Source organism: Anneissia japonica, unplaced genomic scaffold (assembly GCF_011630105.1).
Source record: "Anneissia japonica isolate Jap-2015-1 unplaced genomic scaffold, ASM1163010v1 scaffold287834_len5846547_cov211, whole genome shotgun sequence".
In the NCBI taxonomy this organism is placed as follows: Eukaryota; Metazoa; Echinodermata; class Crinoidea; order Comatulida; family Comatulidae; genus Anneissia; species Anneissia japonica.
The window spans coordinates 1,203,002-1,216,042 of NW_022704992.1; the positions used below are offsets into that span (position 1 = coordinate 1,203,002).

General features: G+C 31.2%; 1 protein-coding gene across 1 annotated transcript in view; it reads right to left on the bottom strand.

The window, feature by feature from the left end:
* Positions 1-311: 311 nt before the first annotated feature.
* Positions 312-13,041, bottom strand: part of LOC117104860 (rab-like protein 2A) — a 17,443-nt gene continuing 4,713 nt past the window's right edge. The window contains exons 2-8 of the mRNA XM_033245727.1: positions 11,467-11,496; positions 11,127-11,206; positions 9,089-9,168; positions 5,624-5,735; positions 3,874-3,971; positions 2,250-2,333; positions 312-1,441 (exon numbers count right to left, since the gene is read on the bottom strand). Coding sequence (XP_033101618.1) covers positions 1,322-1,441; positions 2,250-2,333; positions 3,874-3,971; positions 5,624-5,735; positions 9,089-9,168; positions 11,127-11,206; positions 11,467-11,496 — 604 coding nt within the window. The 3' untranslated portion in view covers positions 312-1,321. The remainder of the gene's footprint in view (positions 1,442-2,249; positions 2,334-3,873; positions 3,972-5,623; positions 5,736-9,088; positions 9,169-11,126; positions 11,207-11,466; positions 11,497-13,041) is intronic.

Here is a 13,041-nt window from a genome sequence, read left to right on the forward strand (position 1 = left end):
GATGCACTGTCCCTTGAAAATGACCAAAATCATAAAAAAATAATTTTTAAATTAACTTTTTGCAGTAACATACAAACTATTAACTTGAGCATAGAAATTTTTTTTTTATTTTTTAACTGGATAATTATAATAAAGATAATAAAACACTTCCAGTGACTGGAAGTGTTTCTATCATTTTTTTGCTGTAAAATGATGGTTTTTATGGCTAAGAATTTTTTAAATACACTAATTTCTATGTTCAAGTTGATAATTTTTATGTTACTTTAAAATGGGCAAGTCAATTTCAGAAATGATTTTTATGATACTGTCCCTTTTTGCAAGGGACAGTACATCTTTAAGCAATTTTTATTGTAGTCATAATACATTAAGCAAGTCAATAAATATGGACAGAAACTAATAACAATCAAAAGAAGAAAATAATAAATAATAATGCATTGAGTCTAAAAAGAGAGTAAATAAATAGTACAGTATCTGAATAGTCAGCTTTGGATCTCAATTAAAAAAAATATCTGTGCACATGGGAACTATTACTGAATAACCATGGTTTCAAGAAAGTTACTATGACACAGATATGTAAAAATGAATGTGGTGTCACATGGTACTGTGATATAGATCATGTTTTTAACTCGGGAATAAATATAAGTATTAACCTACACGTCAGTATTGGGTATTAAATTAATAAACAATAACTAATTTACTGTCACATCATTGTTTTATAACCATTATCGGTACCATCATTTCAATATATAAATACATACAATATGATTTCACTGATTCCAGCATCAAATACCAATGATTTTAAAAGGATTTAATACAAAATCAGAACGACTTTTAAGTCAATCAATAATAAACTAACTTAATTCCTGTCCTAACCTTGCTAATCCAATATCTCTCTTCTCTCACTGATGAGGATGCCTTAATCCCTTACATTACCATTCAGCGACTAAGAACCAGGCTCAATCCTTCTACATTATCCCTTCAACGACTAATAACCTGGCTTAATCCATGTGGTTTTTCACAATAACATTTTACTTTATATTTATAAAGAATAATGTTTACTGTCTCAATATAAATATTGCATGTTTGTGAAAATACAAACAAATATAGAACTGAACTCACCTCCTCCTTCAGCCTCCCATCCCCTAGCAAAGATTAAATACCAGGGAAGGGGGTTCTCCCCTAGCAAGGATTAAATACCAGGGGAGGGGAGTTCTCCCTGCTGTATATTTCTCTATATAGGCACATGTCACAGTCTTAGGGAATTCAAACTCAAATTTCTTAATAGGTATCTAGTTTTGTCGTAATATTTTGATGGTTTCCGTCATGAACTTGTCCCGGCATTGCTTTCATCTTCCTCATCATTTTCCTTCTCATCCTTATCCTCCGAGTTTGGTGCCGTTTCCAGACCACTATCAGGAGAAATTTTCATATCTTCAAAATACTAAGGGAGATAATATAAAAAGATCAATCATTCGATTGCAATATGCTAGTTTAAACTTATTTAGTTTTAGCTTTGCCTCACAACTCATATTAATGACAGATAAATAACTCTTAATTATATTATTGTTACTAAATAATAACTCTTAATTATATTATTGTTACTAAGGTTGTGGGACAACACGCGTGTTTGTGATACAAACGCGTGTTTGTGAGACAACACGCGTGTTTGTGAGACAACACGCGTGTTTGTGAGACAACACGCGTGTTTGTGAGACAAACGCGTGTTTGTGAGACAACACGCGTGTTTGTGAGACAACACGCGTGTTTGTGAGACAACACGCGTGTTTGTGAGACAACATGCGTGTTTGTGAGACGCGCAAATTCCTGGCGCTGTTGAGATTAGTGAGTTGTTAAGTTTGATTGACACTCCGGAAAGGTCTATTCTATTTATCTCATCTAAAAGTTCAAAGATACAGAGTCGGTACAAAAAACACCATAAACCTCAATATAAAAATTCAATTAAAAGCTTCCAATGGGACATAAAAAATTAATTAGTTTTCATTAGTTTACAGACATTTTACTAGGAAAATCGCCAAACTGATTACTAGCCAAAAACCTTATAATTTTCAATTCAAAGAGTTCAATTAACATTAAGAAATAGAGATTTATGTTTCTTTTTTAGTAAAAATATTTAACATTTTCTTTTAACTCTAATTCTCGCATCAATTCATCCATAAAGTCTGTAGTTATTTAACATTAGGAATTGGAGACTTATGTTCATTTAACAAGTATTTAAGGTTAGTTTTTACCTCTAATTCTCGCATCACTTCATCCATAAAGTCTGTAGAGTTATTTTTATAATCTACTGCTTGCCTAATAGCCTCTCTAAACATCTGAAAAAAATAACAATATCACAATTAGCCAACTGAAAGGTTCACTTACCCACAATGTTATTACCTCTAGTGTTATAGTATATAAGAGTAAATCATAAGCCAATTTAATAAATAAAATCAAAAGAATTACATTTACCATTGCTTTTATTGTTAACGCTCTCATAATACACTTAGTTTCCTATAACTTCCATAAAATAAATACTTGGATAATATAAAAATCCATGTTTCATAAAAAAATATTATAGATGTTTTGCTTGTTTCCATCAAATTACAATGTATCATTGATATTTAAGAACAGGGGTCAAATAGGGGTCAGGTCAATAAAACTGATGTGATGTGGGTATTGATCAATCTATCAATCAATTTCAGAGTATAACAAATCCAGACATCATTTTAATAGTACACCATCCTAATGACAGTATACTGCTCTGCAAAATAAATGGGGAAAAAACAGGGAAGTGGTACTGATATATTATTTCCCTATTGAAGTATTTTGTTATTAGATATAAAGGAAATATTGCAAAAAAATATGTAGTATTAATACATTCAAGTTGTGTTATTGATTGCAAGGCCTTTGTACAAATGTGTAACAGGATTAGGTCTATAGATAATATTACTGAGTTGTATAACAAAACCTTTTGTTATGCTGTATAAAATTTATCAGCCAAACATTGTTGCATTTCCATGGTAATTCACAAAACACTAACAAATTACAACAAATTATACTGAGTAGTAAGATTTTGAAAGACATACTGAGTAGTAAGATTTTGAAAGACTGCATAATTCATCAGCTCTTCTCTAGTATGCAATGTTTTGCTATCTTTTTTACATTTATATAATTTATGCTGTAGCTATCCTTACATTGATAAGGAGAAAAACAAGACAGCAAATGAAAACATGTAATTTTGCATGATTGTAATTCTCTACTGATCAGCAACCAGGTGTAGTATAATATTAAAGACGACTTTGTGATCCTTTTTCCCTAACTTTAATTTCTTCTTAATTGGTACGAACGCAACTGGTAGATAAAACATGCAGAGCATATGCAGAGTCACTACGTACAATTAAATACTGTATAATTTTACAGCCCAGATAGGAATACTGCCCAGGGAAACCAAAATGGAGTGGAGATGTACTTTGGTGCTTTACATTTAAATCCAAGGTCCTGGGTTCAAGTCATATGAACACTAGGATCCTTGTTACAACACAGCTCCATTGAGCCTCATAACAATTTTACTCTAATTCTTTAATCTTATATACTATTTTAGTGATATTCAGGTAATTCAGAGATATTAAATAAATGTATCATATTATTATCTATTTAATATTCAGTACATCACAGTTCATGACTAGCTTGTTTTTTGCATTTGCATCAAATGTACAGTAGCAGCTAATAAAGTAAGAAGTGTACAGTAACTAATAAATTAAGAATGAAAAAAAAAATCATTTTATATTGCGAGACAGTGCTAATGGCAACCATAGTCAATTAGTATAATCATAATAATACATCACAAGCGAATATGGATGCGGTTATACTTACTTTAACTACATTTGTTCCATCTGATGCTGATACGAAATAGAATGGTAGATTGAATTTCTTTGGAAAATTGAAGGCCTTCTGTGTTACTTTGTAATCGACTGCAAACATAAAACCATATCAACAATCAGTTTGAACAATACAATTCAAAACCTGTTTTTTTTTTTTCAAAGGATTACTGAGTTAAAATTTCTATCATAAAAATAAGTACCGGAAATATGAATTATTATGACCTTAGTGGTAAGACATTCAAAGATCTCTGGGCTTGGTAGAATGAATGAGCATTGCAATGTCGGTATCTAATCACAATTCGTGGCAACTAAAAGAAATTTGTTGTTCACATTGTTGAAGCAGAGAAATACTGAAATGAACTGAATTTCGAAGGACCATATTTGAAAACTATGTATAGCAAAACTATATATCACACAAAATTACTCAATATTTTCAGTAATTTCAACATTATTTAATTTTAAATTTAATTAATGTTTAGGAAACTATTACTAAAAAAAATATTGATTCAAGGTCACACAGTCACTTGGATCAGTGGTCGTTCTTAAACGCATGAATTATATATAAGTTTATAAAAATGTTTAGAAAACTATAAGAACAAACAAAAGATCTGGATGTTGCTTTAACAAGCTTATCTGGCTTATTGCATAAATATTTTTATTATTATTATGTGATAAACAAGCTGATTTTTAAAAAACTAAGCCAGTTAAATGCAGTCCCTGGACCCCAAAGAAAAACAATATCTTCAGTGACTAGCACACACAAGATAAAAGTTCAAAAACCTAGACACAAACAAGAATCATACACAAGTAGGCATTTTATAGTCAAGTTTACAATTAATATATAAAAATAAAACCATATACAAAAGCAACATCTTCTCATTTAATTTAAAAATTACTGCAGGCAATCTTCTCACAATTTATATCACCATGGCAACTATTATACTATTAATAGAATATCTAGGTTAAGTGATACAATAAATGTAAGGAGGCAAACCTACCATCTATTTTATTAGCAGCACATAAACAGGGTATACTTGGTCTATATTCTCTAAGTTCCTTAAAATTTGTTGTTCACATTGTTGAAGCAGAGAAATACTGAAATGAACTGAATTTTGAAGGACCATATTTGAAAACTATGTATAGCAAATCTATATATCACACAAAATTACTCAATATTTTCAGTAATTTCAACATTATTTAATTTTAAATTTAATTAATGTTTAGGAAACTATTACTAAAAAAATATTGATTCAAGGTCACACAGTCACTTGGATCAGTGGTCGTTCTTAAACACATGAATTATATATAAGTTTATAAAAATGTTTAGAAAACTATAAGAACAAACAAAAGATCTGGATATTGCTTTAACAAGCTTATCTGGCTTATTGTATAAATATTTTTATTATTATTATGTGATAAACAAGCTGATTTTTAAAAAACTAAGCCAGTTAAATGCAGTCCCTGGACCCCAAAGAAAAACAATATCTTCAGTGACTAGCACACACAAGATAAAAGTTCAAAAACCTAGACACAAACAAGAATCATACACAAGTAGGCATTTTATAGTCAAGTTTACAATTAATATATAAAAATAAAACCATATACAAAAGCAACATCTTCTCATTTAATTTAAAAATTACTGCAGGCAATCTTCTCACAATTTATATCACCATGGCAACTATTATACTATTAATAGAATATCTAGGTTAAGTGATACAATAAATGTAAGGAGGCAAACCTACCATCTATTTTATTAGCAGCACATAAACAGGGTATACTTGGTCTATATTCTCTAAGTTCCTTATACCAGGTTGGTAGGTTTTTATACGTCACTTTCCTAGTTACATCAAATACCTGTAAAGACGTAATTAAAACAATTAATAATTTTATATCATTAGTCAATATTTCAGCATTTTTTGATGCGCTTCAGATGATGCACAAACTAACATCAACTTTTAAAAAACTAATTAGCATCTTGTCTTTTAATGTTATTCATAAGAAGACAAAACAATAATTAGTTGTTTGTGCATCATCTAAAGTGAATAAAGTACTGTAACATTACCTTTCAAAATTAATTATCAATTGTCTGAAATGCTACTCATGTATAAAAGAAGTAATAGAAATATTTTTTATCATATTTCATATGAAAAAAGAATGTACTTTAAAAAAACTGATATAGAGGATACACTTAAGTCAGTACACATGTTGTGTTTCAGGGTCAAAAGTCAAATCCAAATGAAGTAACTTTTATCTAAGATTTCTTAGTAGAATCCATAAATTAATTTGACCATGATTTGAACTTAAAAACTTGCTCAAGCCTAAAGCAATTACCACATGTAGATTAATAACACCAGCTTGATATGCAAGCCAAAAAAAAAAATTACATATTGATAGTTGCAATTAAGACTTTTAACTGAAGGCTATGACATCAAAAGCCAGCACCCTGCATATTAATTCCAATCCATGTTAACCAACTGGGGATAACTTATACAACTTGACGTCAACCTTTTACATGAGCAGAGTTATATATAAATTCCACTGTATGTACGTAGTAATAACGAATACACAAAAACACAGGATTTCAACATAAAATCGCTAAAATTACCAGGAAATTGTATCTGTGCAATGAATGAATGAAAATATCCTAATTTGTAGGAAATAATATCTTGTTCTAACATTTTTTAATTGAAAGATAATAGACTACAAATAATAATCTGCAGAATAAGCAATTAAATACTGAATCATTAATTTCAAATTCATTATATAATCTTAAATTGACACTGATGTGCGATATCCCTGTGAGGAGACCTTTGCAATTAATAATTATAGATTTTTTAAACTGTAAATTCAATTTTCAGGGTTATACTTTGACCTACTTCTGATGCCCTAGTACTCAGTGCTACAAGGTAGGTAAGACTATGGTAATATCTTAGGTTGTTCGATGAGTTCCCTGCCTACTATTGATCAAGCAAGTCTCAAAATCAATATTGACACAACAGACAATATAAACGCACATGATGTAATAATGAAAATGACAGGAGTTATGGAATAAATGGCACTGAAGAAATTTTAAAAATTATAATGTTTTGGTACACTGTATGCATGATTATTACTATACACTATTGATTCAAACGATATTCAGTTAGTATGATGTTACTATAAATAGGCTATAGACTAGCTCATTACACATTCTGAATAACAGTTAGATGAAAATATGTATAGTATAATCCATATTATATATTATATTCTGCTTAATTTTCAAATGAAGATATAAATATGCTATGGATTGGTATTAATTATTGTGTCTGTTAATTGTTAGAATATAATTACTGTAGTATAGTAATTGTTTTTTCTTTACAGCATTATCTTGCTTGCATAAATAACATCAAACTTAAAAATTGGTTTAATTTCTATTACTACATAATCATACTTATAAGCCAATTTGTAGTTGAAGCTGCACATGCTCATATCCAAGGTCAATTGACATAAACCTATGTTGTGTGTATGGGTGTTTATGTCGATTGAGCTTCACACATACATGCATGGTTCTAACACAAAGTGGCTTATTATGGAATCCTTATAAACTGCTTCAAAGATTTTAGGCGAAAATATGAATAGACTAGGAATAGTTTTTATTTACATTATGTCTCTGTTAGCAGTTACGATTAAGATTGTTGATTGGCTAATTGACATAATGTCACCATTAGCTGTTATGATAAAGAATGTTGATTGGTTGGTCAATGCTCAAAACTACAATTTTGTATCTCGGTTAACTTTAAAAACTGATGTGCAGATTGAACCACAAATATGTTTCTCTTTTTTACCTCACTAATGCCTGCTTTCTTCAATAGAAACCAAGGGAGCAATTATTATCAAACATGGTGACAATCACTGACATTGAGATTGCGCTTAATATTAAGTGAAACTCAATGTCAAACCAATTAAATGTTATATCACTAAACTAACCTACATTCAAATGTACTGTTTAGCATTATTATTTTAAAACCAGAGACAGGATTTTCTATAGTCTGTAAGAGAATCTTAATGTATAAAGCAAACTCAATCCCAATAATCATTTTATTAACGACTTAAAAAAAAAATGATTGACCACATTTGGAAAATTCTTGGCTCATAAAAACCAATGATATTATAAATATATATCATATTATTGATATAATCATTAAATACAAATTGAAAAAAAATCAATGATAAGATGTAGACGTAAAAAAAAAAACTGTGATCATGATCTAACAAACATCTTATACAGTACAAAACAACATAAAAAATAAATCAACCAATAATACAGCATTTACAATGCACCAGTCTAGGAAATTATTTCCAATTTGTACATAATGATGTGGAATTGTAGTGTGGTTAGATTATAATGGATAGGCATAAATTAAACAGAACAGCCAAGATAATCAAGCAACAGTGTCATATGAGCCAATATTTTAATCAAAGATGGCACTGGCGGATACAGGAATTCGTAATAGAGGGGTAGGGGCCCCTAAGGAGGGGCTTTCACAGATACAGAGTCCATCCACCTCAGCCCCAGGCTGGTAATACTGAAGAGTAAACCCATTTGACTTTTAAAAAAGAATGAGGATGCTTTAAGGGTTGGATGTCTATGGTTGGCACCAGGGCCTGACTGCTCCATTTTATTTTTGAGGGATGTACACATGAGCGAGAATAGGCAATTAGTTACATATTTTCATGAAATAATTTTTTTTTAATGGATTTTCAGCAACTATAGATTCTGCCTCACATTTTATGGTTACTAATTTCCAAAACGATTATCAAGACAGCAAATTGCAAACATTATTTCATTTATTTGTTGCTAGGTTACAGCATTAAATTATATAGTCCAATTGTTAGCATACTATTTCCTCATAAACCATTCATAATCCACACTTGGTAATTTCATTATTCGTGTCACCATCATATATCTGCTATGCTGCTTCGTCTTGGCATTAATCAAGCATGGATGGCAAAATTTAGTAAGTAAATTTAGTTAGACAATAATGATGGGAGGATATGGTAAAATTAATGAGAATGGCTAAGATCCTGTGCAATGGTAACAGAAATAATTAATTAAATTTTTGAAATTTTCAAACATCATACACAAATTTTGGTTTCCTTCTTGGAGAAAAACATATTCTTGCTAAAAATCTGATAATTTACATGGTCTAAGTTACACAGATACTCACGAGTATGCACGAGTGTGCTTGATGGTAATATGAAGGGTGCATCTTGCTAAATCTTTCCTGGCCCGCAGTATCCCAAAAATCTAAAAGAAAAAAAAAAAAAATAAAAAAAATAAATAAGGAGCAAGATTGGAAAGAAAGAGTTGTTGCTAGAGTATTTTTGTGGATCAGGGCAGGGGATGTTGTAGGTTTGGGATGGAATAGTGGACATTGAAGATCAAGAGAAAAGGTGTTGTAGGTTAGTGTAAAGTGTATTTTGAATTGGTTGAAGAGAGTTGTATCTTTGGGCATTGATATTAATAATATTTTTTAATGACAATTGATAATCTAAACACCACAGCCCACTAATGACTAATAACTTTTCTAAAAATATTTGCATTTATATTGGTTGACATGAATAATGTTCAGGTTAGGTTAATGACTGCAAAGTCTTAAAACCATGGTAACTGTGGTGGGTTTTAATCATGTCCATTACCACAGCTGTACATGCAATTGTAGTAGGGGCAGCTGGATAGATAAACAAACGGTGCTATAATAACAACACCCACTACTATTATTAATAACAAATACAACAACATTGAAAACAATAATGGGGACAATAATAATAATAATAATAATTGATTAATATTAGTAATAAAATTTACAAAATAAACAAAATGTGCAAGTGTCCTGAAGAGATCAATACAAACTGTGGACTTCCATATGAGCAAAATTGTATTTATAATGTAATTAAAATGAAAGCAACAATGTGCATCACGGAAATAATGTAATATTTTCAGCAATCAACCATTCACAGGAAGAATTAAAAAAATAAGTACATTAGAAAGGAAAAGGACTGGTGCACCTTAAAAACAGCATTAGTTTGTAGATGCCATCCTATTAATCTACAGAAGTTTTATTTTTAGAATGATTACTGATCACCATTATTATTACCATGATTTAGACTGAAGTCATAGATTTTGTAACAGAATCTCGAGGACTGGTAAATGAGTTAAAGATGGTAGTCTACAGTGGGCAATAAATGATACAATATAACATTTTTATTGCAGCAATATGAATTCTAGAAAAATTTTCATGATGCCTGAGAGGAAGAAAACACAACAGGGGGTATAAAAATAAGTTAAATGAAAACATAAATAGTGACTAAAAATGACAACAATCCCAAAAACTATAATCAATGCAACATAAAGAGGTATTCGAAAAGCTAATCCTACAAAAAACAAAAGCACACAATATGAAAGGTGAACTTAGGATTTAGAATACTAAGAAGATGGCAGGATCATCAAATAGTATTTAAGCACCTTTGAATGCTTGAATTGTTTTCATAGAGAGGGCAATTTGTAGCCTGATACACTTATGAGGCAGAACACTGGCAAAATATCTAAGTTGTTGCACAGACCAGTATTGAGTAAATGAATTATAAAATATGGGGGCTCAAAAAATGACACAGAAATATCTTTTTTCACTATATATCAGCAGTTTCATATCTAATTAATCTTATCCCAAAGTCTTAGTTCTGGATGGTAAATAAACCAGTTATGTCATGTCTTTGGTAGTCAATTTCATTGGAAGGTGATTAGTCAAATTATCTTTATCCAGGAAATTACAATTTTGATCAATCGCGTTAAAGATTACATACTCAAGTATCTCACATTAATAACTTAAATTTCAATTTTTGCCACAACATGCCATTTTATGCCACCACATTTTAGGATTAGCCACTCAATGGCATATCTGGGGGAAGGGGAGAGGGAGGGTGTGCAACCATCCCTCTAGCGCCCCGCACATAATCGTCAAGCCCCACCCCACATGACCTTCGGGCTTCCCCATCAGCTCCTCACCCATGAATTAATAAATACCAATTACAGAATCAAGATCAGGATGAGACAAGATACACAGGTAAAGAAACTTAATTAGCCATTAGATATTCTTTATCAAATGAAGTGTAATTAAAATATTCAACATAGATGCCTGTTGCTATGGATTCCGTCTTAGAATGAATCTGTTTTAATAAAAAAAAAATGAAACAAATAGCACTTACCTACAGTAACTTCCTTTCCATTTATCTTTGTATTGTATGTAGACAGTGTGAGAGCAAAGGTTGATAGCTGCTGAGGTTGACTAAGTACATATTAAGGAGTGCAACATAATTGATGAATACATACTGTAAGCAAGTACCTTAATGAAACTACTAACATACACAATATACTGAGTGCAAAGTCCTAATCAATATATTTTGATAATAATTGTGATAATCTAAAATATAAGACCCTGGTTGTACTATCAATTTATTAGATGATGATGATGCTGCAAAAAATTGAATTGACCAATATTAGTTGCAATACAAAATATAGCCTAGGTATTTAGTTGCAAAAGGATACTATCCATCCATCAGAAACCGCTCCACTAATCTGAAAGGGAATCAAATTTAAAAAGGTTATATATATAAAATAAGTGCAATAAACTCATTCATTAATATTAATACATGATCTTAATAAAATAAAAATATTTACAACTTAATGGCTCGTAAAATAATCAATAAACAAAGCTTCCTATCCTCATTATTTCTAGCCTCATCTTATTCCTCATCCCACCAAAAAAAAATGAGGAAACAAAACTGTCATCGTCTCTCGTTGTCACAATTCACTAGCTTCAGTACAGACAAAATTGGCTTAGGCCCCAACGTTTATGTTGTGGCCAGGCCCAGTGGAATATATATGGGGGAATGCAGGATGAGAAGGCACAATCATACCAGAACAAATATTGAGCCCTTCTCTGGGTAATTTCCATAAATTTGGTATCATTTCGGACACTTTGATGATACTTTGATAAAATGTTATTAGATATTTATTTTTCTAATGTGCATGGTATCTAGTATTTGAATTATGTTGGATGTACTATAAATGAAAAAAAAAATATTAGTATCCAGTATTACTAATTTATAAAATTATGCATTAAATACTGGGTTAATCCAACTATTACTGCTTGAAAAACTCATCACAAACAACTATGGTATTTCAATATACTGTATTTATTTGAATAAACGCTCCGGGGTGTTTATTGTTTAGAAGGGTTTTTAAGGGGCATACATATGAGGGAGGCGTTTATTAAGGCTGGCATTTATTTTTTTGGGTGTAAAATGGATACGTATACTCAAATATAGCCCCATAATTTCATTGTAAATGTGGGACTACAACACACAATTACCATCAAAATGTATTATTGTGTGATCATAAAGACTTATTAATCCTAACCAGGTTAGAAATTAGAAAAATGTAGTTCTATTTCTACTGTCTACTGGAGTAGAATATTCTTTAATAGAATATGTTGTAAATGATGGTGCCTACATTAGTTTTGTTTTTGTTTACAGCCACTTTGGGGGGGAGGGGGGTGGGGTGTGCGCGTTTATACGAGGAAAAAAAACGCCCCAGGGTGGTTATTCGAGGGAGGCGCTTTTTTTCAAAAGAGGCTCTAGAGAGGGGCACTACTAGGCTAGCTAGGTAGGTAGGCATACAATGTTTTTCTTTTTACAAATAACTTTTATGCAAGAGTGATTCAATGACTATTATGAACGATTTATTTAAACGTGTTAGAGCAAAGCATGTAGGCCTAGGCCAAAAGCTAAATTTTTAGGCTTCCTTATGATTTATCTACACGGGTGCAGGTCAACTCGGCCACAAGTCAACTCGGCCACAGTCAACTCGGCCACAAGTCAACTCGGCCACAAGTCAACTCGGCCACAAGTCAACTCGGCCACAAATCAACTCGGTGCCAACTCGGCCACAAGTCAACTCGGCCACAAGTCAACTCGGCCACAAATCAACTCGGCCACAAGTCAACTCGGCCACAAGTTATTTAATGTAAATCTAAGTTTTTGCATCCTTTTTCTTCAATATAGGATTGAAATAAAGTATGTTTTAGTAAAACAGGACCACCACACTACCAAAAGAGATTAA